The sequence below is a fragment of the Labeo rohita genome, chromosome 23 (assembly GCF_022985175.1).
Source record: "Labeo rohita strain BAU-BD-2019 chromosome 23, IGBB_LRoh.1.0, whole genome shotgun sequence".
NCBI classification, from domain to species: Eukaryota; Metazoa; Chordata; class Actinopteri; order Cypriniformes; family Cyprinidae; genus Labeo; species Labeo rohita.
Window position 1 is genome coordinate 23,088,208 of NC_066891.1, and position 25,195 is coordinate 23,113,402.

The following is a 25,195-nucleotide window of genomic DNA, read 5'->3' on the forward strand; positions in this document are numbered from 1 at the left end:
TTTGGATACAGTTTTCTAAATCATAAAAGCAAAGCCGTTCGCAGGATGCAAGATTTTACCCTCATGTGATTAATACAGGATTAGTTCATTTTACTTAAATATTAAGTTCAGGGTGAAAAACGAGGAATTGCATATGCATTTTGTTGTATACTTGCGTTGTGTTACACCCACTTACATCTGCTCTGAAATCATTAATAACCTCCAAGCCAAAAAGTTTTTTTTTTTTTTTTTTTTTTTTCCAAAGAGAAATGTGCAATACTTTTGCATAAAAGAGAGTTCCCAGAAGCAGATTAAGCTTAGCCTCGGACATTTTTTCTTTAGTCTAAGGTTATGCCTAATGTGTGTCTAAGGAAAAGACAGCCCTAAAGAGTTTGATCCTAACTCTGTAAATGAAATTTCTAACACAACTAGTATATACTTTGACAAGCAGCAACTGTCACTGGACTGCACATTTGATCAATAAACCTAGAAACGGGGAGGCGAAACAATAACAATTGGCAACATTGCTCTGTCGTGTTGATTTATATTACATATGCTACTGGCTATGTGATGTTTATTGGTATTGCCTAAATATCTGGTTTGAGAAAACTGTTCACGAAAAGCATGGAGGGGTCATCTGCAATGCTTACAACTTAATTCCCTATGATATGAAACAACCGCAAAACCCAAGAGTTCTGTTCGCCCAGGAGGGATTTTTTTTCCATTTTCAGTCCATTTTCTATCAGTCCAAAAAGAGGGAAAACTGGTGGATGTGCAAAGCTCGCTAATGTCTTGAGCGACCACCTTCAAACGCATGGTGCTCCTCGTGTGCTGAAACAAATAAATAAATAAAAGAGGTTCAAACAAAGCAATTAATTTAAATAAAAATGTATCAAGCCATCATAGGAGTTTCATAGTTCTCACGCAACTACTGTTACAATAATAAACAATGGACTCTCAGCATGGACAGTGTGACATGCAGCGAGAAGAATGTAAACCGTGGACACTTACGTTTATAAAATACTGCTTTAAAAGATATCTGTGGAAGAAGTTCGTAGATTCTTCCTAAAACGTTTGCCTCGTTGGCAAAAGATGCGTTTCCATTCCAGACCTGAACCACATCCTCTCGTTCTCTCACACTGACGCTTACTCCTACCACCTCGTCCTCTAAAAGACAAAACAAATGAAGAGTTTATTTGCAAAAACAGATAACTCCATTTTTTTAATTTTCAAAAATCATGTTTTTTATTGTTATCATGTTTTTACAGTGTTTTAGTATTTTTTTTACCAAATCAAAATAACCCAACTCAAGTTTAACTGGAATGCACAATGAAAAATCATGATTTTTGAACATTTAAAACAGAGTTATCTGTTTTTGCAAACAAACTCTTCAAGTATTATTAATTTAAATGGTAGCAATAAAATAAACAAATAATATAATTTAATACAACGTATTTCTACACTCACCTGATGCACAGTAATCTGTGAACTGTTCACCAATTGTAGCCAATAGCAGCTCTTTCCACACAGCTAACTGTTAAAAAAACAGATATAGACAAATACTGTGTTAGTGATAAAACACTCAGAGTATATGGAATTTGGGTATGAATTTGATGCATTTACATGATGCAGTCTACAATCAATGTGCATTAGGCCTGAACTGAAACCATTAATACACTAGCAGACTTACTGTGCTCTCCTTTGGCACTTTCATTTTCCAAACACCTCCCTTGGCATTGCTCTCTTCTTCCCTGTTTAGACATAGAAAAATATATTAAAATGAAAGGGTTTATGTGAATCTCCCAAAGGCATTTCTTAAGATACGATTAGAGATACATTACAGTTAAAAAGTTTGGGGTTGGCAAGATTTTATGTTTTTTGTCACTTACGCTCACCAAGGCTGTATTTATTTAATCAAAATCACAGTAAAAACTGTGAAATATTATTATAATTTAACATAACTATCTTCTATTTGAATATACTTTCAAATGTAATTTATTCCTGTGATGCAAAGCTAAATTTTCAGCTTCATTACTCCCGGCGTTGCCAGGTTTTATATAACAAAACCTGCCCAACTGCTATTTAAAACTATCCCAGTCACATTTCGAGGGGGGTCCCCTGTTAAAAACGGTCAAATACACATTCTTTGTCAGGGTTTCCCTGATAAATTCGTAATCCAGGGGCAAAATGTGCTGTTTTTGGGGTAGCTTAAACCCGCAGACAACAAAAACAACCATGTTAAAATAGCCCAATTCCATGGGAAAACCGCAGACTTGGCAACACTGATTACCCCAGTGTTTAGTGTCACGTGATCATTTAGAAATCATTCTAATACATTGATTTGCTGCTCAAGAAACATTTTTTTATTATTACTATCATCAATGCTGAAAATGTTTGAAACAAAAGTTTTGTAACATCATAAATGTCTTTACTGCTACTTTTGATCAATTCAGTGCATCCTTACTGATAACTGTAAAATTAAATTTCAGGACTTTCAAAGACTTTTCAAGCACTACTTTTTTGATTTTTAAGAACTTCAATCAGAGATCTGACTTATCAAACAATGTTTTTCATTTCAAATTCTAAAAAAAAAAAGAGAAATAGATAAATAAAAATGCACTTGCAAAGTAGTGCTATTAAAGTACAGGGTGGGCCATTTATATGGATACACCTTAATAAAATGGGAATGGTTGGTGATATTAACATCCTGTTTGTTGCACATTAGTATATGTGAGGGGGCAAACTTTTCAAGATGGGTGGTGACCATGGTGGCCATTTTGAAGTCGGCCATCTTGGATCCAACTTTTGTTTTTTCAATAGGAAGAGGGTCATGTGACACATCAAACTTATTGGGAATTTCACAAGAAAAACAATGGTGTGCTTGGTTTTAACGTAACTTTATTCTTTCATGAGTTATTTACAAGTTTCTGACCACTTATAAAATGTGTTCAATGTGCTGCCCATTGTGTTGGATTGTCAATGCAACCCTCTTCTCCCACTCTTCACACACTGATAGCAACACCGCAGGAGAAATGCCAGCACAGGCTTCCAGTATCCGTAGTTTCAGGTGCTGCACATCTCGTATCATCACACCATAGACAATTGCCTTCAAATGACCCCAAAGATAAAAGTCTAAGGGGGTCCGATCGGGAGACCTTGGGGGCCATTCAACTGGCCCACGACGACCAATCCACTTTTCAAGAAACTGTTCATCTAGGAATGCTCGGACCTGACACCCATAATGTGGTGGTGCACCATCTTGCTGGAAAAACTCAGGGAACGTGCCAGCTTCAGTGCATAAAGAGGGAAACACACATCACATCATCAATGGCCCCCAAGGTCTCCCGATCTGACCCCCTTAGACTTTTATCATTGACAATCCAACACAATGGGCAGCACATTGAACACATTTTATAAGTGGTCAGAAACTTGTAAATAACTCATGAAAGAATAAAGTTACGTTAAAACCAAGCACACCATTGTTTTTCTTGTGAAATTCCCAATAAGTTTGATGTGTCACATGACCCTCTTCCTATTGAAAAAACAAAAGTTGGATCCAAGATGGCCGACTTCAAAATGGCCACCATGGTCACCACCCATCTTGAAAAGTTTGCCCCCTCACATATACTAATGTGCCACAAACAGGACGTTAATATCACCAACCATTCCCATTTTATTAAGGTGTATCCATATAAATGGCCCACCCTGTATTACAAAGTATATTACACTTTTACTATAGTAAAACCACTGTTAATGTTCTTAAGGGATTTGTATTTGTGTATACTTTGTTTTTTTGTTTTGTTTTTATAACTGTACTGCTGTAGTGGTTCTGTGTTTTCTACTGTTTAAGAAAAAAATCTGAAAAAAAATTATATTTTATGTAATAATAAGATAAAATAAAAACATTTAAAAAAAAAAAATTATAATCAAAAAATGTTTTAATCATTTGATTTGAATCATTCAATTTGCTAAATGATTCACGAACCTGTTCCTATCTAAATCAAATGATTCATGCAACGTTCCAATTTAAATCTTAAACAAATGATTTGCAACCCAATTGGAGTGCTTCGAAATAGTGAATCATTTTGTGATGCAATGGTTAAACTGATTCTGAGTTTCGAAAAGCTTCATGCACCCATCACTAGGTGCATCACTATCATTACAAGCGACGTTGAAATTCGAAAATGAATGACTCTTTTAATTTGATCTGGTATTTGCTAGTGTATCGCTTAAAATGAATAATCGAAGTCATGAGTTTGAATCAATCGGAGTGGTTCCAGCATAAATGACTCAATTGATTTGGTTCACCTGTTCCTCTTTTTGGATCTTCAGCCATGTTTACACGACACGGTCAGTACTCAGTATTTGCTTAGCTTGATTGTTTTCTGACATTAACTGAATCGATAAAGGTGTGTTTTATGAACTGCGTGAATTTTGCGTAAAAAGATATGTGCTTATTGACAAAAATAAATGCTTCAAAAAGTCAAATTCAAGTACTTCAAGCACTTCAAGCACCTTGAACGCTGTGACAAGTATTAATTTATTTTAAATTCTTACTGACCCAAACTATGAACAGCTGCGAATATTGTGGCTAAATATGGTGAAAGACTCACCATAGTGGTCTTCTTTCTCCTCGCATTAAGTGGTAGCTACACCTCAGAGGGAGGCAGGACACAGCAGGGATGTTGTTGTACACACTCCAGAAACTCTTTACGTTATGAAAAAGAGGTGATGCACAATATATCAGCGACAATATTTTTTACAATTGCAACAGTAAACTCTTTTTCTGGTAGTTCACAAAACGATTAAACACTGTTAACGTACATTAGAATATATTAGTGCCTAATTTCACTTAAAGGGACAGGTCACCTAAAAATAACCCTCATGTCGTTCCAAACCCGTAAGACCTTTGTTCATCTTCGGAACACAAATTAAGATATTTTTAATGAAATCCAAGAGCTTTCTGACCCTGCATAGACAGAAATGTAATTGCCACACTCAAGGGCCGGAAAGGTAGTAAGGACATCGTTAAAATAGACCGTTTGACATCAGTGGTTCAACTGTAAGAATTAGAAATCTCTTGGATTTCATTAAAAACATTTTAATTTGTGTTCTGAAGATAAAGGTCTACATGAGGGTGAGTAATTAATGACAGAATTTTCATTTTTGGGTGAGCTAACCCTTTGAGGCATTTACAAATATAAATGTAAGCTACAATGAATTGGAAAAATGATTAAGGAAAATACTGATTATAGGTTGCAACATAAAAATAATTGTCAGTTGTTAGTATCTGACAAATTTGCTTATATCACAATAAAAATTCACAAAAACAGAAATTTCACCACACCTTCAATAATATCAAAGGACTAGTTTTTCCTGATCAGGCCAATAAAATTACAATTATACAATTACTTTTAATAAAAGTGCTACACCTACCTGTACAGTATGGACAGTGTATATCTTTTTCAGATTTGATTCACACTCCGCTGCCGTTGTACCGGGTAATGACCTGGAAGTTATAAAGAATTACAAAATGTACACTAATAATTAGCTTGAAAAGAACAATTCACTTAAAAATAAACCTTCTGTCAACATTTACTCGCCCTCATGTCATTACAAACCTGTATGACTCCTCATCTTCTGTGGAACAAAGGTGCATTTCTAAGTAATATAATCAAAAGAGTGGCCAAGATAATGAACGTGAATGAGAACTGTTGCTGTAAAGCTTCAAAACGACAGATGGTTGCTTGCTGTGCAAGCTTTTTGTCATTTTAAACCTTGACAGATTCATTTTATTTGATAAAGAGCAGAAATTTACCTATCATAGAATTTGCAAGGACTTGAGGGAGCGTAAATAAAGACAGATTTTAATTTCTGAATTAAACATTTTTGCACTACACTAAGCTTGGCACATCATCCGTATCATGTCATAAACCATGGATTCACAGAGGTGTTATCTAATATCTTATGTCAAGTGCAATTCAGTGCTTGTGATCGTGCCAATGAGACAGAGCACAAGCATTTCACAATCGTTATGGCAACCAAACATCTGTCGGACAGTAAACAGGACTTCAACCCTTTGAAAATCATTACCAAAGAGATCATTTTAACAAAGAGACTACATATATATATATATATATATATATATATATATATATATGAAGAGTTCAGATGCAAAACCAGCTAAATCCATCTGAGGTCTTTCTTTAAAAAAATGCATTTTTACCAGGCTCATTTGCATAGGTTTCTATGTAAGTACTGGTACTTCTGATTGGGCTGAGGCTGGTATTTTAACAAGTTAGAAGAAAATGTATTTCATGGACATATAATATGTGTCGAGAGCATTCACTCGGTATCATTATCTCATTTTTGACCGAGATGGCATTTAGCTGGTTTTGCATCTGAGCTCTTCATATATATATATATATATATATATATATATATATATATATATACATCAGTTTTAAAACCTTATGCAAATGGTAAATCAACTTTGATGTAGTCATTTAAACAATCTCATAAGTTATTTTGCACTAGCAGATTTTAATAACACCAATAAAACTTAAATGGGTTCATGACAAACCCTTGAGGTACACCCTTCCCATATTACACTGCTGATTTGCAGAGCTTCAGAAAGAACATGAAATCTGATATTAAATAACAACTATGACCTACAGGTGACTCGACCTACTTTACCAAGTTATTATATGTGCTCTGCGTTATGGCACTCATAAAGCTAACAAACACTAAATACAGGCGCCTGAACCATCTATTAGTGTGAGCTGTGCTCGTTTAGAAACTGAAAATGGTAAGGTTAGCTATTAAAAAAGAGAAATACCAATTTTGGGCCTTTGTTGACAGGCTTGTGTATACAAGTCGCATCCATAATAATAGTTGTTAATATCCCAATATCAGCCTACCGATCCAGCCAGAAGGTCCATGGAGAGTGCAGCGGCAGCGAGGTGCCGTCCTCGATGTGGTTGGTGATGTTTTCCAGCTCTCTCTCGTCGATGTGGATGTTGTTTTCTGTAGAGTTCACAGGGCTGCTTTGTCTCGCCGTGTTCAGCTGCAGGTTTGGGGCTGCAGGAACCGCCATCTTTGCTTTATAACCGCTAATCGATGTGTGAGGGTTTGCTGGGAGATCTATGTTAATCTCCACATCCACAGATTGGCAGATTATTGATGCTGACTCATTTGCCGTTCGGCCGGCTGGACTTGCCGCGTCACCGACACAACAACAATAACAGAGTCGGACTGAGCAGGGTGAAGTCAGACGCAGCGCACCGTGTCTCAACTGCACTTCAAAATAAAAGCATCCAGACGTATTTTAAAATAAGCGGAATAATTTTAAAGATTTAAGCGCTTAACAAGACAAACCCCCTGCTGTTTTCCAGCTGGTCCATTTTATGGCGTTTGCTGGTAGACCATTTTGTACTGACGTCAAACCAGTGTTGTTATTGTTAACAAAAACTTGAAATAAAGCCAAAATAAAATAGAATATTAAATAAAAAACTTAAACTGACAATTGAAAAGAAGTAGCGCTTTTAAACGATTAATCACATCCGAAATAAATGTTTTTGTTTAAATAATATATGTGTACTGTGTATTTATTACGTATATAGGAATACATATATATATTGTAAATATTTACATGTATTTACATATATTAAAATAATTTATATTATCAGTACACACACATATATTAAACAAAAAACATTTATTTTGAATGCGATTAATCGCGATTAATCGTTCGATAGCACTAAAAGAACTATTTAAATTAGATTTGATTACTTAAAATTAGTGATAATGTCTTCTTGGCAGTGGCATTTAAGTTAAACTAAAATTAATTAAAAATAAGTAGAAATATGTAATCCTAATAAAATGACATGGGTGCATAAAATAAATGAAATAAAAATAAATTGGAGCTAAACAGAAATGTGTAGAAAACAAAATAATAAAAATGGCAAAAGCACATAAAAGTACTACAATTAAAACAAAAATAAAGCGAAATAGAAATATGTAAATAATAGCGCTGTCAAATCGATTAATCACGATTAATCGCGTCCAAAATAAAAGTTTGTTTACATGTGCATGTGTTGCGTATATTTATATGTATACATAAATATACACACATGCGTGTATATTTAAGATAAAAAAATAAATTATTATTAAGTTATTTGAATTAAATGTAATACTTATTTATATTTATATATAATATAAATCATATATTAATATGAATGCATATATACGTGTAAATATTTCTTAATATATATAGACGTACGTTTGTGTATTTACATGCACATATATTATGCAAACACATTTTTATTTTGGATCTGATTAATCGTGATTATTCGATTTAACAGCACTAAAAATTCAAATTGACAAAAGCACATAAATTCATAATAAATAACTATTTTAATTATTACAGTAGTTATTTGTATTTTGAATAGCATTTTTGTTTTAACTTTAACTTACATTTAATCATTTAGCAGATGCTTTTATCCAAAGCGACTTGGCATACTATTATGATTAGGGTTAGATCAGGAAGGTAAAGTTGTTTTTTGGAGCATGGTAGCAGATAATGACCAGTTCAGACCAGTTAGAAACCAGCTATTATTTTCCAAAACACAGTTAAAACCAGAGGGTGGATAGGACATGTTACTGTATCAACATCCTCTGTTTGCCCTCTGATTTAAGAGTTACGGCTGTGGAATTGAGACCTACAACAATTCATTGATATTCCAGTAAGTAAAGGGACAACAAGAGATATTGATCAAAGAATATCTTACCTAAAACACACTGTGCAGATTTGCTAAGATAGAGGTAGATTCAGTGGATATATAATAAACAGTTAATCAATGAACATATTAAAGAGTTTTTGATAATGCTTCATTCCTAAAGTCACAATGAAATGTGACGTGTATTTGAGTGCAACAGATTAAAAAAACAAAAAAAAAAAAAACAATGTCAGCGACATACTTAGCATCAGGTGACAAGATGTTGAAATATGGACATTGCACTCAAAAGCTGATGCAGGTGAGCATGAGCTTGCAGCGGCAGGATTGATTGGAGAAGTCCTGCTTTTTAACAGAGAGAAGTCTTTTGTTTTCAATGGAAAGTCCAGTTATGACATTGTGATTAAACATCATGAGGTCTCAAAAAGAAAGAAAGAAAGAAAGAAAGAAAGAAAACAACATATGCATGGATGAACTGTTCACGATAAGACCAAAAGCATGCATTCAGAAAACATATAGTTGAAGTCAAAGGTTTACATACACCTTGCAGAATCTGCAAAATGTTAATTGTTTTAACAAAATATGAAGGATCATATATCATACATGCATCAAATGCATGTTATTTTTTATATAGTACTGACCTGAATAAGACATTTCACATAAAAGATGTTTACATATAACCCAGAAGTGTAAATAGTTAAATTTATAAAAATGACCCCGTTCAAAAGTTCTTAATACGTGTTGTTGAATGATCCACAGCTGTGTTTTTTCGTTTATGAGTCCCCACCATTCCTTAGAAAAATCCTTCAGGTCCCAGATTGTTATTTAAGCATTTTTGTGTATTTGAACCCTTTCCAACAATGACTGTATGATTTTGAGATCCATCTTTTTACACTGAGGACAACTGAGGGACTCATATGCAACTATTACAGAAGGTTCAAACTTATTCACTGATGCTTCAAAAGGAAAAATGATGCATTAAGAACCGGGGGGTGAAAACTTTTGGAATTTGACGATCACGGTAAATCAGACTTGTTTTGTCTTCTGGGAAACATGCAAGTATCTTTCTGTAGCTTCTGAAGGGCAGTACTAAATGAAAAAATATATATATTTAGGCAAAATAAGAAAAATGTACACATCTTCATTATATTCAAAAGTTTTTCTTAATGCATTGTTTTTTCCTTCTAAAGCATCAGTGAATGTTTGAAGCTTCTGTAATAGTTGCATATGTGTCCCCCAGTTGTCCTCAGTGTGAAAACATGGATCTCAAAATCATACAGTCATTGTGGGAAAGGGTTCAAATACAAACATATGCTGAAAAACCAAAGAATTTGTGGGACCTAGGGGATTTTTCTGAAGAACAGCTGAAAAAAAAAACCAAACAAAAAAAACACTCAGGTCAGTACTAAATAAAAAATAACATGCATTTTGTATGATTACTCTTATTTTGGTAGAATAATTAACATTTTGCAGATTCTCCAAGGTGCATGTAAACTTTTGACCTCAACTGTATTTGAACACAATAAACATTGGTTACTATACAAGAATAAACTGTTGAATGATCACATCAAAGTTGCCAAGATGCTCTGAGACCGTAAGGAGTTTCAGAAGGATTTTATTAGCTTCATAAGCTTCTAGGTTTTAAACAAAGGTCAGAATGAATGTGTAAACCTGTGCAAATCGTCCTTATGGGCGAGAAGAAGCCAATTTTTACAACACAATGCTATATTGGGTGTATTTTCCAATTTTCAGTAGAGATCTTGGTAAACTGTAAATATACTGTATGAAATCTCACAAATAGATAAGCTGCTTCATATTTCAACAACTGCCGGTTTCTTTCTCCGCACTTCCGTCGCCATGAAGTTGAATAATAGACAGTACTGTGAATCTTGATAGAATTTTACAAGAAATATGCAAAGGTTTAAAGTCTAAAAACAGAGCAAGATAAAGAACAATATTCTAAATACTCTCTTATCATCATCTTGTGAACCACAAAACATGTCTACATGGTACACCGTATGGATTTCAAAGTTGGCCTTGTATTTATAATACTGTAAACTCACATCATCACAGTTTGTGTTTCCACCATGTAAACACACAAGAGTTTGTCATATGAAATTATAAGGGAACAAATCTCCCTGTACACGGTGGTCTAGCGTGATCTTACGGTCGAGAACTCGCTTTCTACAAACAGCCGCAGCAACGGATCGTTGACTCGGAGCTGTCTGCGAGATGGACGAATGAGCTCAGATACTGTACATTTAGCATAAACGATTCTACGTTCTAAACACAAAGTCAAAACAGCCGTCTGCACGATTTAATGACAATGAACGATAATAATGCAAACTTGGGAGCGCTGATATCCGTGGTGCACAAACATGGATTATATCTGGAAGGAGCAGGGCACAGAATATACAGTGGGTCTCGGCGTGACAGTGACTCACGTGAACATCAACACATCAATCTACAAGGTGCTCCACGAGGGTTTTTCGACAGGTACGCTTCTGCCGACGTGTCAAGATGGACATTGTCTGAATGGGTTGGAAAGATCCCTCTTCCATGTACAGTTACGAGTGTGGCTGTAGGAGCTCCGGGCCTCGCCAAGTGAGATTGCGGTGTCTGAATCTCTTCCCCTTCACATGGTCTCATTGTGCCCAGAAGAATGGTCTCTTCTGGGGGTGGAGGCGCGGGATGACCCCTTGTCCGTGCTCTCTGAGCTGGAGCTCAGGTGCTGCTGCTCAGAGCCAGCGCTGGAGGTGACAGTGGAGGAGGAGGTGGAGGACGAGCGAGTCTTCTCCTTAAAGTCTGTGATGATGACAGTCACATTGCCCACCGTTATAGCGAGCTGCTGAGCCGAGCTCCTGTCCACGTTCTTCAGCTTAGGTCTGAAGTGTAACAGAGGAATAGAGAAAGAAGGAATTACACATCAACTGTATTACTGCAAGACTGTTTACTCACTCACATGCCATCCTAAATGTTCATGTATTTCTTTCTTCAGTCAAAAAGAGATTTTTCTCCATATAGTGTATTCAATGTGACTCAATGGGCTGCACTGAAACTGCAATTTGGACCTTCAACCTGCTGGTGCTCACTGAAGTCCACTATATGGAGAAAAATCCAGGAATGTTTTACTCAAAAACCTTCATTTCTTTTTAAATGAAGAAAGAAATAGAGACATGAACATCTTGGATGACATAAGGGTGAGTACATTATCAGGAAATTTTTATTCAGGAGTGAACTAATCCTTTAAATGGATAGTTTGACTCCCATGTCATCCTAAATGTTCATGTATTTCTTTCTTCAGTCAAAAGAAATAAAGGAAAACATTCCAGGATTTTTCTCCATATATTGAATTTAATGGGACCCAACAGATTGAAGGTTTTAATGCAGCTTCAAAGGGCTCTACACAATCCTAGCTGATGAATAATCTTATCTAGCGAAACGATTGGTCATTTTCTTAAATTTATATACTTTCAACCACAAATGCTCATCTCGCACTAGCTTTGTGATGCGCGTCTACGACTTCTCGCATTACGTAATCATGTTGGAAAGTTCACGTGTGGTTAGTTCTTCATCCGTGTACTCTGGTTCAAAAAGGTAGGGTAGGATGAAAAGCATCATCTCATTTTCTCCCCCATCTTCAAACTAATTTTTTAGCATTTTTACCTTGTTTTACCTTTTTTTGTAAAGGGTGCTTGACTTTCCTTGCATGTTCGCTTTGTAAATGCTGAGTCGGTACTTCTGCCTATGTCAAGCGTGACCTTTCCAACGTGATTACATAATGTATGAAGTCGAGCTAGTGCAAGATGAGCATTTGTAGTTAAAAAGTATTTTTTTTTTTTTTTTAAATCACCAATCATTTCACTAGATAAGACCCTTAAGATTCCTTGGCTGGGATCATGTAGAGCCCTTTTGAAGCTGCACTGAAACTGCAATCTGATCCTCAACCCGCTGGTCCTCATTGAAGTCCACTATATGGAGAAAAATCCGGGAATGTTTTCCTCAAAAACCTTCATTTCTTTTTAAATGAAGAGAGAAAGAGAGACATGAACATCTTGGATTACATAGGGGTGAATAAATTATCAGGAAATTTTTATTCAGGAGTGAACTAATCCTCTAAATGGATAGTTTACCCTAAAATGAAAATTGTCAGCAGTTAATCACCCACAACCACATGTCATGTCAAACAGGGTTGTTATTGTTAATTAAAATGAAAATGAAACAACAACAACAACAAAACATGTTTTTGTTACTTGAAATAAAATAAATGTTAAATGAAATAATTGTATTTACTTTTATTTGAATATACTAAAATAACCAAAAATAACTAAATAAATAAATAATAATAATAAAAAAAAAAAAAATAATAATAATAATAATAATAATAATATTTCACATACATATAGAGAGAGAGAGATTTGTTCTTGCGCATTTGGTTGACTTTCTATTAACATACTTGATGTGTTTTATGTATGTGCAAAGATCAATGTTTATTGATTGTGTCTCTTTAGAAGACTTGAATTAAACAGCACGATTATGGACTTTATGTCTTTTGAACCATCACATTCTGGTGGAATGGAGTTTCAATGGAGGAACTGAAAACTCTAAAGATGTTCTAAAAATGAACACAAGTCTTATGGGTTTGTTAAGTAAATAAAGGGGAAGTTCACTTCCAGAACAAAAATTTATAGATAATGTATTCAGCCCCTTGTCATCCAAGATGTTCATGTCTTTATTTCTTCAGTCGTAAAGAAGTTGTGTTTTTTGAGGAAAACATTTGAGGATTTCTCTCCATATAGTGGACTTCTAAGGTGCCCAGAGTTTGAACTTCCAAAATGCAGTTTAAATGCAGCTTTAAAGGGATCTAAACAATCCCAGCAAAAGAAGGGTCTTATCTAGCAAAACAATCGGTTATTTTCTTTAAAAAAATAATAATAATAATATTTAAATACTTTTTAACCTCAAACGCTCATCAGCTTTGTGTGAACTTCAAAATCTTCCTAAATCGTTGCAGACATACTGACCCAGTGTTTACAAAGTGAACATGCAAAGAAGGTCAAACGCGCTTTTCAAAAAAGGTAAAACAGTGATGTAGGATGATTTTAAAGTTGGAGGAGAAAATGCGATGGGAGTTTTTCGACATACCCTAACTGTCTTGAACCAGATTACACAGAGTTCACGCAGAGCTAGACAAGATGAGCGTTCAAAAAAAAAAAAATTAACCAATTGTTTTGCTAACAAAAAGACCCTTCTTTTTTGCCTGGGATTCTTTATAGTACTTTGAAGCTGCATTTAAACTGGATTTTGGAAGTTCAAACTCGGGGGGACCATAGAAGTCCACTATATGGAGAAAAATCCTAAAATGTTTTTCCCAAAAAACATAATTTCTTTAAAACTGAAGAAAGAAAGACACGAACATCTTAGATGACAAGGGGGTGAGTACATTATCTGTAAATTTTAGTTTTGGAAGTGAACTGCTCCTTTGATGACAAAAATTTTTTTGGGGGTGAAGCAGGTTAACAACGTTAAAAAAGTAATGTTTGGCTGTTCTGGCTGCAGATGCGGTATTTGCTGTAACTACATCATTCTGAAATCAAAAGATCTTTCCAAAAACCACTGGCAGCCAATCCAAAGTGTGATGCAGCATAATGCAAAAGCACTTTTTGAACTTTTTGTACCCAATCATTAAATTACTCTGCAACCAAACATTTCTTTTAATAAGAGGATAAAGAGAGTATTAAGCTTCATGTGACGGCATCCATTATAAAAGGTGGGCTGGGCTCTCTTATGTACACTAGAACAGCTTTTTCTAGGCCACTAATATGGCTACATGAGTCTTTACCTTGTGTAAGAGTATACTTTCACACGCTTTGTCAGAAGTACTTTCATTTCATTAGGTTTAAACTACTGAGTGTATGTTTAAATGTTTCTTTCAGCTTCTGCATATATGATAATCCAGTTTTAGCGGTCTACATTGCAGCTAAAAAGCCCATGGATTACGCAACTGAAAAGACTATTAGCTGCTCGTTGGATTTCCTCTTAACAACTCAAAGCAGAAACACTATAAATTAAATATGAAGTCATTCATAGGAATCAAGAACACTCTAATGCAGGCAAAAGCCTGCCTTTAAATCACAACGTAACAAGTAGCAACATATCTTGTATACGCATTTTGATGTGCATGCATTTGCTTTATCCATCAGTTGTTGATTAAATGGAGGAAGATCTGAATGCAGGCTTGCAATTTAATGTAGAGGGCCAGATTTAAGTGACTGAAGATGTCAAGAGAGAAGTCTCTCATTTTACAGAAAGACTGAGTCAAAAATGTCAATCACAACAAGATCATTAAGATGCATTTAGTAAAATATGAATTTCCATTTCAAGCTGACTTTAAGAACTATTGAAGAGCAGATCAGTTCAGAGCTTACCGTGAAATTATAGATTTGTTATTCTTCGTGACAGACTTGCCAGCCTTCATGCCGTTACTTTCCCCAGCCGGACCTTTCTGAATGAGTTTGGGCCTGTAAATGATTCAATATGCCATTAGTAACAGATTATTGCTATACAGCTTTCCTCACACTTTATATTAATCATTCATGTGTAAATGTATTTTTGAAGCTGGCCTGCAATTCTCCACTTGTGATTTATTTAACATTTACGTATATTCATTTAGCAGACACTTTTATCCAAAGTGATTTACAAATGAGGAACATCACAAAAATGGATTTTTTCTCATGAAAGGTTAGCAAATGAAATATCACCAAGAGTTATCAATTGAATAAATTACACAATACATGAACAATTTTGTATGTGATACCTGCTCCTGTTTTAATAGGCTCTGAATAGAAATATTTTAGAAACCTTTTATGGAGTGCAACAGTGGCCATCCACATCTCAGTGGCCTTGGTTCCAGCAGTATTTTTCCCATTCATTTTTCTCATAAGGATATTTAAAACAAAAGGTTTTGTTAAGGAATTATAAGCCATGAACTAAACCAGCTACAAAATGAATCACAACAATACAAGCACTGATTTGCAAAAAGTACTGCTCATTTTAATTCTCTGATTGGTGGAGATTTATTTGTATAATCATGAGCAATGTAGTTTTTTTTTTTTTTTTTTTTTTTTTTTTTTAACCAGAAGTTCCACTCTTAAACAAGATTATTTTAAAAACAGATTGAAATAATACAGACTGATGGCTTCTACAAAAGCATTTACTGTCTATTAACAAGCTTGCAGCTCACAGCATGTTTGTCTTTAAAAGTTTATAAATTGTGACCCTTGGCCATAAAACCAGTCATAAGGGTAATTTTTTTTGGAATTGAGATTTATACATCATCTGAAAGCTGAATAAGTAAGTTTCTATTTATGTATGGTTTGTTAGGATAGGACAACATTTGGTTGAGATACAACTTTTTGAAAATCTGGAATTTGAGGGTGCAAAAATATATATATATATTAATAAATAAATCACCTTTAAAATTGTCCAAATGAAGTTCTTAGCAATGTATATTGCTAATCAAAAACTACATTTTGATATATTTATGGTAGGAAATGTATAAAATAACATGACCTTTACTTAATGTCCTAATGGTTTTTGGCATAAAAGAAAAATTGATCATTTTGACCCATACAATGTATTTTTGGCTACTGCTACAAATATACCCATGCTACTTAAAGGGGTCATCGGATGCCCATTTTCCACAAGTTGATATGATTCTTTAGGGTCTTAATGAAAAGTCTATAATAAACTTTTGGTTCAAATTTCTCAATGGTTGTGTAAAACAACACCCTTTTTACCTTGCCAAAATCAGCTCTGCAAAAATCATCTCATTCTGGTCGAGGTTGCTTTAAATGCAAATGAGCTCTGCTCGCCCCACACCTCTCTTCTCTCTGTGGAGTGACGAGCCGGTTTACTTTAGCCACATTTAGCTGCTAATCTTGCTTACTAGCACATTACTAGGAAAGGCGATCGCAAAGATTCATAAAAAACCCTTATACTCACTTCTGCTGTAAGTGAAGCTGGATCACGAATGATTCGCGCAAACATAGACGCATTTATGTAGATCGGGAGACGCATTCCCTTCACAAACAAATGTAACCCACTGCATCTTCAGCGGCTCAGATGTCGGGAGTAAACGACGACCACTAAGTTCATTATTACATCCAGCAACACAACACCTCAATCGCTCAATTCTTGTCTAACTTACATCCCTGCTCCGGCATCAAAACATGGAGGTTGGACTGTTACAACTGATCCAAGGTAAGACGCTAATGTCAATCAACTATCATGGGAGCGGCCTCTGTCAGTGTGACGCAACAACGACAGGCATCTGAGAACGGCTCGATTTGAAAAAGGGAATATTATTTTTACAGATTAATTCAAAACCACTGCATGGATTTTTACCATTACAGGGTAGATGTGTACATACACTGCCAACACACATTAATGTTAAAACAGCATGTAAAAGTGAACTAAGCATCCGATGACCCCTTTAAGACTGGTTTTGTGGTCCAGGGTCACGATTATGAAGAAAATTTTCTCCCTATGGAGAAAATTGATGTGATTTTTAAATACGGACCCTGAATTAAAAGTATTCGGCATAAACGAAATAATTGCATGCGTTAACTTTGACAGCCCTAATGACAATTTCTAATTAGATCAAACTAAAAGTAAAAAGACCATTTGCAGAGCATGGCTGCATAACACTCACTTTATCTTCTTAGCAGTGGGTTTTTTACTGGGCGTGAGGCTTTTCGGTCTCTCTTTGTGTTTCTCCATCATGGCTCTCTCTATTTTTCCTTTTTTGAGCTCCTCTCTCTCTGCACCCATCCTCTCCGCCGGCTGCATCCCAGAGCCTGTCGTGTGCGGATGATCTTTATCCATGTGCTCTCTGTGAGGCTGAAGTTTGTCCAGCATTGCTCTGTCCGTGTGCTCTCTATCTGTTCTGTTGAGTGGCTGCTGTGGCGGCTGCGGCTGCTGCTGCTGCTGCTGCTGTTGCTGTTGTTGCTGCTGTTGCTGCTGCAGCAAGTCTGGGGTCAGTCCTGCTCTTTCAGGCCTCCTGTCTGTATGGAGCGGCTGCGGTTTGTCTAGACCACGTTCCTGTCTCCGATCCTTGTGACAATGTCCACGGTCCAGCTGAACTCCATCCAGACCTAATCTCTCGGGATGGTCGGAGTCAGGATGGAGACTGCTGAGTCTATCTGAGTCGGAGTTGTCCATGTCGAAGTGGTCGTCGTCAGGCAGGTCTCTGTCTGTTCTTTCCCTTCTTTCTTTCTTGGCTGGGGGTGGGGCGGCGTACTGTTGAGCGACCTGCTGTGCCACGAGTTGAGAGTTTATCCTAGGTTTTCTAGAAAAGAAAACGTTACCAGAAATCAAGCGCTTTGCCAATACTGATGCCAACATGATGACCAAAAAAATGTGTATATGCAGGTAAAGTGCTAATTTGCTAATGCCGTTTTAAACCATTCAAACCATTCTGACCTTTTTAAAACCTTACATGTCCAACTTACCTGTTTTTCACCCCAATATACACTACCAGTCAAAAGTTTTTCAGCAGTAAGATTTTTAATGCTTTTTTAAAGAAGTCTCTTCTGCTCACCAAGCCTGCCTTTTTTATCCAAAGTACAGCAAAACAGTAACATTTTGAAATATTTTTACCATTTAAAATAACTGGTTTCTATTTGAATATATTTCAAAATTTATTCTTTTGAATTTTCAGCATCATTACTCCAGTCTTCAGTGTCACATGATCCTTCAGAAATCATTCTAATATGCTGATTTGATGTTTAAAATCATTTATTGTTATTATTATCAATATTTAAAACAGTTGAGTACATTTGGGGGAAGAAATGACAGAAATTAATACTTTTATTTAGCAAAGATGCAAAATTGATCAAAAGTGATGAAGACATTTATAATGTTACAAAAGATTTCTATTCAGATAAATGCTGTTCTTTTGAACTTCCTATTCAAAGAAACCTGAAAAAAATTCTATTCAGCCATTTTCAACATAATAATAATAATAATAATAATAATAATAATAAAAAATGTTTTTTGAGCAGCAGATCAGAATATTAGAATGATTTCTGAAGGATCATGTGACTGGAATAATGATGCTGAAAATTTAGCTTTGATCACTGAAATAAAATACATTTTTAAATATATTCAAATAGAAAGCAGTTATTTTAAAATAGTAAAAATATTTCAAAATTTTACTGTTTTGCTGTACTTTGGATCAAATAAATGCAGGCCTGGTGAGCAGAAGAGACTTCTTTATAAAAATAATAATAATAATAATAAAAAAATAAAACAATCTTACTGTTCGAAAACTTTTGACTGGTAGTTTATGTACAATAAATTTTGGACACACCTAGGGTTGCAAAGTAGCGAAAAATTTCCAGTAAATTTTCGGAACCTTTCCTAAAAATTTCCAAAAGTTTTCAAAAAAATCCTGTAAAGGTTTCAAAATTTCTGAAATGTTTCTAAAATTTACTGAACATTTTCCACCTCTTTGCAACCCTACTAATTATTTATCAAAACTATTTCCTTATTAATATTAATAGTAAAATTAATTTTACAAATAATCAAAACAATGACATAACACAAATGTAAATGAATTATAGCAAACCACACCACTGTTCAAACATTTGGGGTCAGTATGTTTGTTTAGTTAATACTTTTATTCAACAAAGATGAATAAAAATTAACCAGCACAACTGTTTTCAACATTGATAATAATCAATGTAAATAAATATTGCTAGTGCAGAAAATCAGCATAATAGAGTGATTTCTTAAGGATCACGTGACACTGAAGACTAGAGTAATGATGCCGAAATTTCAGCAATGCATCACAGACATAAATTACATTTTTAAAATATATAACCATAAAAATTGTTAGAATATTTCACAATATTATTGTCTGAACTGCGTTTTTGATCCAATAAATGCAAACAATTGAAGGAGAAGTCAACTTCAAGAACCATAATTTACAGATAATTTACTCACCCCTCTTGTCATCCAAGATGTTCATGTCTTTCTTTCTTCAGTTGATAAGAAATAGTTTCTTGAGGAAAACATTTCAGGATTTTTTTTTTTTTCCATACAATAGACTTCATTGGTGCCCCCAAGTTTAAACTTTCAAAATGCAATTTAAATACAGCTCCAAATGGCTCATTTTTAAACAAATTAATAACCTCAAATGCTCGTATTATCTCCTCTCTGCGATGTGCATGTGTAGCCTCTGTAATCCGGGTCAATGCAGTTACGGTGTGTCGAAAAACTCCCATCTCGTTCTCTTCTTCACCGTCAAAATCGTCCTACATTGCTGTTTTACCTTTTTTTTTGTAAACGATGTTGGATGTTCTCGGCATGTTCAGTTTGTAAACACTGGGTCGGTAATTCTGCAGTAATGTAGGGCGATTTTGAAGCTGGGGAAGAAAACGAGATGGGAGTTTTTCAACATACCCTAACTGTGTTGACCTTATTGAACCTGAAAAAAAACAAAGTTCGCGCAGACAGACAAGACAAGCGTTTGAGGTTAAAAAGTATATAAATTGTCAATTTGTTTCGAAAATGACCGATTGTTTTGCTAGATAAGATCCTTCTTCCTCGGCTGGGATCGTTTAGAGCAGCGGTCACCAAACTCGTTCCTGTAGTGCCGGTGTCGTGCAGAGTTTACCTCCAACTTTCCTCAACACACCTGCCTAGAAGTTTCAAGTATGCCTAGTAAGACCTTGATTAGCCGGTTCAGGCGTGTTTGATTAGGGTTGGAGCTAAACTCTGCAGGGTCACCGGCCCTCCAGGACCAGGTCTGGTGACCCCTGGTTTTGAGCTATTTGAAGCTGCATTTAAACTGCATTTTCAAACTTGGGGGCACCATTGAAGTCCACTATATGAAAAATTTGGGAATGTTTTCCTCAAGAAACGTAATTTCTTATCGACTGAAGAAAGAAAGACATAAACATCTTGGATAACAAGGGGGTGAGTAAATTATCTGTAAATTTTTGTTCTGGAAGTGGACTTCTCCTTTAAATAAATCATTTTGGTAAGCACAAGAGAAAAAACATCCATCTCAAACTTTTGATCTGTAGTGTATTATAGGGTATAATTACAATATTTGAAACTGTGTATTGTCCATTTTTAAAGGCTGTCATTATATCTGACCTAATGCAAGTCAGAACACCTTCTTCTGAACAATCAGAAAAATCCTGTGCTTCCTGATCAATGCAGAACGTCTCAAAAAGGCAATTACTCAATTGATACATTGGTCTATCAATAATTCAAGGACATGAAGTTCTCAATATTCTCCATACTTTTTCATACCGGCACAGTAGAAAGCACTAAGAGATTTGTTCCAGGCAACTACGCTTTAAGGGTATGAGCGAAGGAAGTATTCTGGGTTTAAATCATTACCTCAGAGTACACTGCAGTTGGAGAATCACAGTAAATACTCGTGGATGAGTTAATAACACCCTGCTGACAGTTCATGTCTTTGATTGGCGCCTCTCTATGATGTTTTAATTACATTACCTGTTCCAGATTTCTTCATACTGACAACACATAGGCTAATCACCATCCCCTAATCTTATTAAAGAACAAAATTGTCTTAATTTACCTAAATAAAGACAAATTAACATTCTCCTTTCTGCAACATCATATACACAAATGACCACAAATCCTTTGTTACAACACCTAGACTGGAAACACTGCATTGTTTTGCACCAATTAACTGTGATTAAGGAGTATTACCAAAGTTATAAATTACGCAAAAATCCTCTACTTTGACATTTTTTGCATTATTATAAGTGTGTGGTCCACAGCGTGAGAATGGCTTAAAAGCAAGATAAAGAAAGGCTTTCTGTGTGGGTTTGTTTGTGTGTCTGTCTGTGTGGTACCCTGCTGATTCCCTCAGCTGTTGCTACTCTGGTGTGTAACAGTGGCCAGACACAGACGACACTCACTCAAGTCAGCCGAAGCACATCTTAGAACGGCGTAATAAACCCGGCCTCATCAAACAACCTCTCTACACGAGAGCAGGGACTGATCCTGTTGCTTCAACAAAGCCAGAAAATCAACATTCAAGCATGCAATTTACGCCGAGAGGAGATGCCTGCGTACTTCACGCCGTACACAATACATGAAAAGACTGTCACTCCGGCGGAGATATGAACACCTGCGATAAAGCCCACTGAGCACTCGCCACATTCAGCCCACTAGAATATTTGGCTGAAACAGGTAATGGAGCGAAACTTAAAAGGATATGGCGTTTCTTTCATGATCTGTCAATTTTAAAAGCGAACCGTTTTGATAATATGAAAGATGAAACACTTTGCATTTACATTTGGGGTCCAAACGTCTGAAACCACTGGTGAAAATTATGTTTATGAAATCTGACATTTAATAAAAAAAAAAATGCAATCTCAAAATGTCTCAAAAAGCAATTTTCAGTGAAGCTTTCTGATATTTTGCACACATTCAATACAACAAATCTGCTTCTCTGATTAGTGACCTAGAAATAGTGTCAGAAATATCCCCGCTGCATTTCATAATCCACTATTGGGAAATATTAAACAGCTAAAATAATTATACACTACCATCTGTGCTTTGCTTTTGCAAAACAATTATGCACATACTAAATACCTACTACAAAAATGCATTCTTTTTCACCTATTTAATTTGACAGACAGGCCCTTTTCCTCATCTAATCTGCTTAAAAATCATTTCAGAGACCGTAGGCGCCAATAACACCCTAAATTCTAGCACATATCATCAATAGGATAACATCAGTGCATTATTGACCACAGCAATACATGAACAGCCATATGTTTCATATTTTGCACAGTAGTGAACAAACAGCACAGCGTGCCCCAGCAAAGACGTTTAAAGCCTTCATGGTGCAGGTTTCCATTTCCTATAGGATCACATAATGGGGCCCTGCGCAGAGACCAGGATACTTCCACAGCAGCCGGATCCTGCCGCCCGTCCTAGTGTGTCATTGAAATTCTACAGGAATCATATGACGTCAGTATGGATAAAGACACAATCCACATGAACAAGACCAAATATCAATGTTGACATCTTCATTGCATGCATGTGCGACGTGTTTACAATGGTTATGAATGCATAACTCCCTGTTGTAAGCTGCAGTGTCACTTTACCTTGTAGATGTACCTTTCCGCACATCACATATACTGCATTTGAATGCCTCTGCACTGTTTTTGAAGGTGCAGACGCTACAGTCCCAAAATCCGTTGTCTGCAGAGGGCTTGGCTTGTCTTTTTGGCCTGCAAGATTTAAAGGGAGAATTGGTTAGGGTATTTAAATAGCATGCTGCACCCTAATTAGTGCAAATGTCATCATGTGCACTAATTCTACGTGCTGTATACAGACGCCCGTCCTCCACAAGCACACTACAACACTTGCAATCTAACGATTTTGCATGCCTAAAGGGCAAAATGGCTTGATCTGTTGAAAAAAGGCGAAGAGAAAAGAAGAGAGGAGGCGTTTCCTAAATTCCCTTTGTCTAAAGCTGGATACCGGGAGTCAGGCAAGGCTCCGTATCCGCCATGGCTGCGCTTTTTTTCCGTTAAATCCGACCAGGAAAAATAAGTAGACTTCAACCGCATTACGCGGCTATTTGCCAATGTACACAAGCGCGCAAGATGCTTTATGAAAAGACAGAGCGAATGAGATGTTTCTATACCTGGATGGGCTTTTCTTGTCGCCCATAATGGGAGAAACACCGTCTTCCAGAGGAGGGGGCTTCTGTAATGTACAGTGTGAGCTCCAGACAGAGCCGCTGCTGCTGTTATCGCACACTTGCACTCGCTGACCGCTGCAGCGCAAGGCGTCGGTCCGTCACGTGACCTCGTCCTTAGCCAATCACGGCCTGCGCACGTTTAAAAGTCTAAATGTTTTATACACAAATGTGCTCATTTGAAACTCTGACCACTGCAAACAGCATACCTTCACTGTAACCTGCGAAGAAAAAAGCAACATTTAAAAAAAAATAATAATGATAATGGCATGCTTTGTAGGATATGTAGTGGAGTCCAAATAAGAGACACTGCACTGAAAATGAAAACTGAAAATAAAACATGAAAATATAGATGTTTTCAACTTTTGTAAAACTTCGAGAACAAATATCAAACGAGTGTGAGTGATACTGACCTTGTGACTCCTTTGCACAGAAGGTCAGATGTTCTTGCTTACACTAAAACACAAGAAATGACAGGAAAATCCCCCAAACAGACACAAACACAACCCTGTACAGCTATTTTTACGAGGACATTCACTGACACATTCATTCATTCATTCATTCATTAACTGCCTATCAGAACTAAGTGCCTCATCCAAGCCCTTACCTTAAACCTAATCTTTAACCTTTACCTAACCTAGTCTTGACCCTCAAACAGACCTTTACATGGGTTTTAGGCATTGAGGACCGGCCAAAATGTCACTTTACTCACTTTGTTTGTCCTCATTCCCATGGTCTAAAACTCAAACTGGTTCTCACACACCTCACAAACACTTATTGTAGCACCTATGAGAATTCACATCTCATTTACAGTTTTAAATATGACATACAAGTTAACTTAATATACACTACCAGTCAAAAGTTTTTGAACAGTAAGATTTTTTATGTTTTTTAAGTTTCTTCTGCTTACCAAGCCTGTGATTTTTGATCCAAAGTAGAGCAAAAAGAGTAACGTTTTAAAATATTTATACTATTTAAAAATAACTGCTTTCTATATTAATATATTTTAAAATGTAATTTATTTCTGTGATTTGACAGCTGAATTTTTAGCATCATTGCTCCAGTCACATGACCCTTCAGAAGTCATTCTAATATTCTGATTTGCTGCTCAAAAAACATTTATTATTATTATGTTGAAAACAGGTGAGTGTAATTGTTTCAGGTTTCTTTGATGAATAGAATGTTCTGAAGAACAGCATTCATCTGAAATAGTATCTGAATTATCTGAAATGTTAAATGTTTTTAGCATCACCTTTGATCAGTTTAAAGCATCCTTGCTAAATGAAAGTATTAATTTCTATAATTTCTTTCCAAAAAAAAAAAAGATTAATTAATTAATTAATTAATTATACCGAATCCAAGCTTTAGAATGGTATGGTGTATAATGTTACAAAAGCTTTTTATTTTAGATAAATGCTGGTCTTTGGATCTTTCTGTTCATAAGAATCCTGAAAAAAGTAGTCAACTGTTTTAAATATTAATAATCGCGATTAATCGCATACAAAATAAAAGTTTGAGTTTGCCTAATATATGCGTGTACTATAAGTATTATGTATGTATAAATACACAAAAATTTATGTACATATTTAAAAGAAATGTAAATGTGTATTTATATATAATATAAATTATATAAAAAATATAATAAATACATATACTTGTAAATATTTCTTAAATATATACATGAATGTGCTTGTATTTATATGTACATAATAATTACACACAG

General features: G+C 35.6%; 2 protein-coding genes across 3 annotated transcripts; both read right to left on the reverse strand.

Annotated features, from left to right (window-relative positions):
• Positions 1–211: 211 nt before the first annotated feature.
• On the reverse strand, positions 212–7,264 carry eif4e3 (eukaryotic translation initiation factor 4E family member 3). The gene is made up of 7 exons (XM_051097021.1): positions 6,900–7,264; positions 5,416–5,488; positions 4,593–4,687; positions 1,670–1,730; positions 1,447–1,513; positions 991–1,146; positions 212–810 (listed from the first exon to the last, which is right to left on the reverse strand). Exons 1-7 carry the CDS (start codon positions 7,073–7,075, stop codon positions 764–766), a joined length of 675 nt encoding a protein of 224 aa, XP_050952978.1. The 5' UTR covers positions 7,076–7,264; the 3' UTR covers positions 212–763.
• Positions 7,265–10,313: 3,049 nt separating this feature from the next.
• rybpa (RING1 and YY1 binding protein a) lies at positions 10,314–23,592 on the reverse strand. 2 transcript variants are annotated; one of them, XM_051096869.1, is made up of 6 exons: positions 23,419–23,592; positions 22,874–22,999; positions 17,428–18,063; positions 15,576–15,650; positions 15,143–15,235; positions 10,314–11,599 (listed from the first exon to the last, which is right to left on the reverse strand). In XM_051096869.1, exons 1-6 carry the CDS (start codon positions 23,442–23,444, stop codon positions 11,350–11,352), a joined length of 1,206 nt encoding a protein of 401 aa, XP_050952826.1. In that variant the 5' UTR covers positions 23,445–23,592; the 3' UTR covers positions 10,314–11,349. The 2 variants fall into 2 exon arrangements, with proteins under 2 accessions (XP_050952826.1, XP_050952827.1); XM_051096870.1 differs by lacking the exon at positions 15,576–15,650 and having other exon boundaries at positions 23,419–23,591.
• Positions 23,593–25,195: the final 1,603 nt, after the last annotated feature.

What these genes read in the sequence shown, in the direction of transcription:
- eif4e3 (XM_051097021.1), bottom strand. Translation starts at nt 7,075, where the DNA reads ATGGCGGTTCCTGCAGCCCCAAACCTGCAGCTGAACACGGCGAGACAA. An exon ending in AAGTGCCAAAGGAGAGCACA is followed by an intron (nt 1,514 to 1,669) that starts GTAAGTCTGCTA and finishes TTTTTTTAACAG; the next exon opens with TTAGCTGTGTGGAAAGAGCT. An exon ending in CACAGATTACTGTGCATCAG is followed by an intron (nt 1,147 to 1,446) that starts GTGAGTGTAGAA and finishes TTTGTCTTTTAG; the next exon opens with AGGACGAGGTGGTAGGAGTA.
- rybpa (XM_051096869.1), bottom strand. Translation starts at nt 23,444, where the DNA reads ATGGGCGACAAGAAAAGCCCATCCAG. An exon ending in GACAAGAAAAGCCCATCCAG is followed by an intron (nt 23,000 to 23,418) that starts GTATAGAAACAT and finishes TAAATCTTGCAG; the next exon opens with GCCAAAAAGACAAGCCAAGC. An exon ending in CCCACTGCTAAGAAGATAAA is followed by an intron (nt 15,651 to 17,427) that starts GTGAGTGTTATG and finishes TATCCTTATGAG; the next exon opens with AAAAATGAATGGGAAAAATA.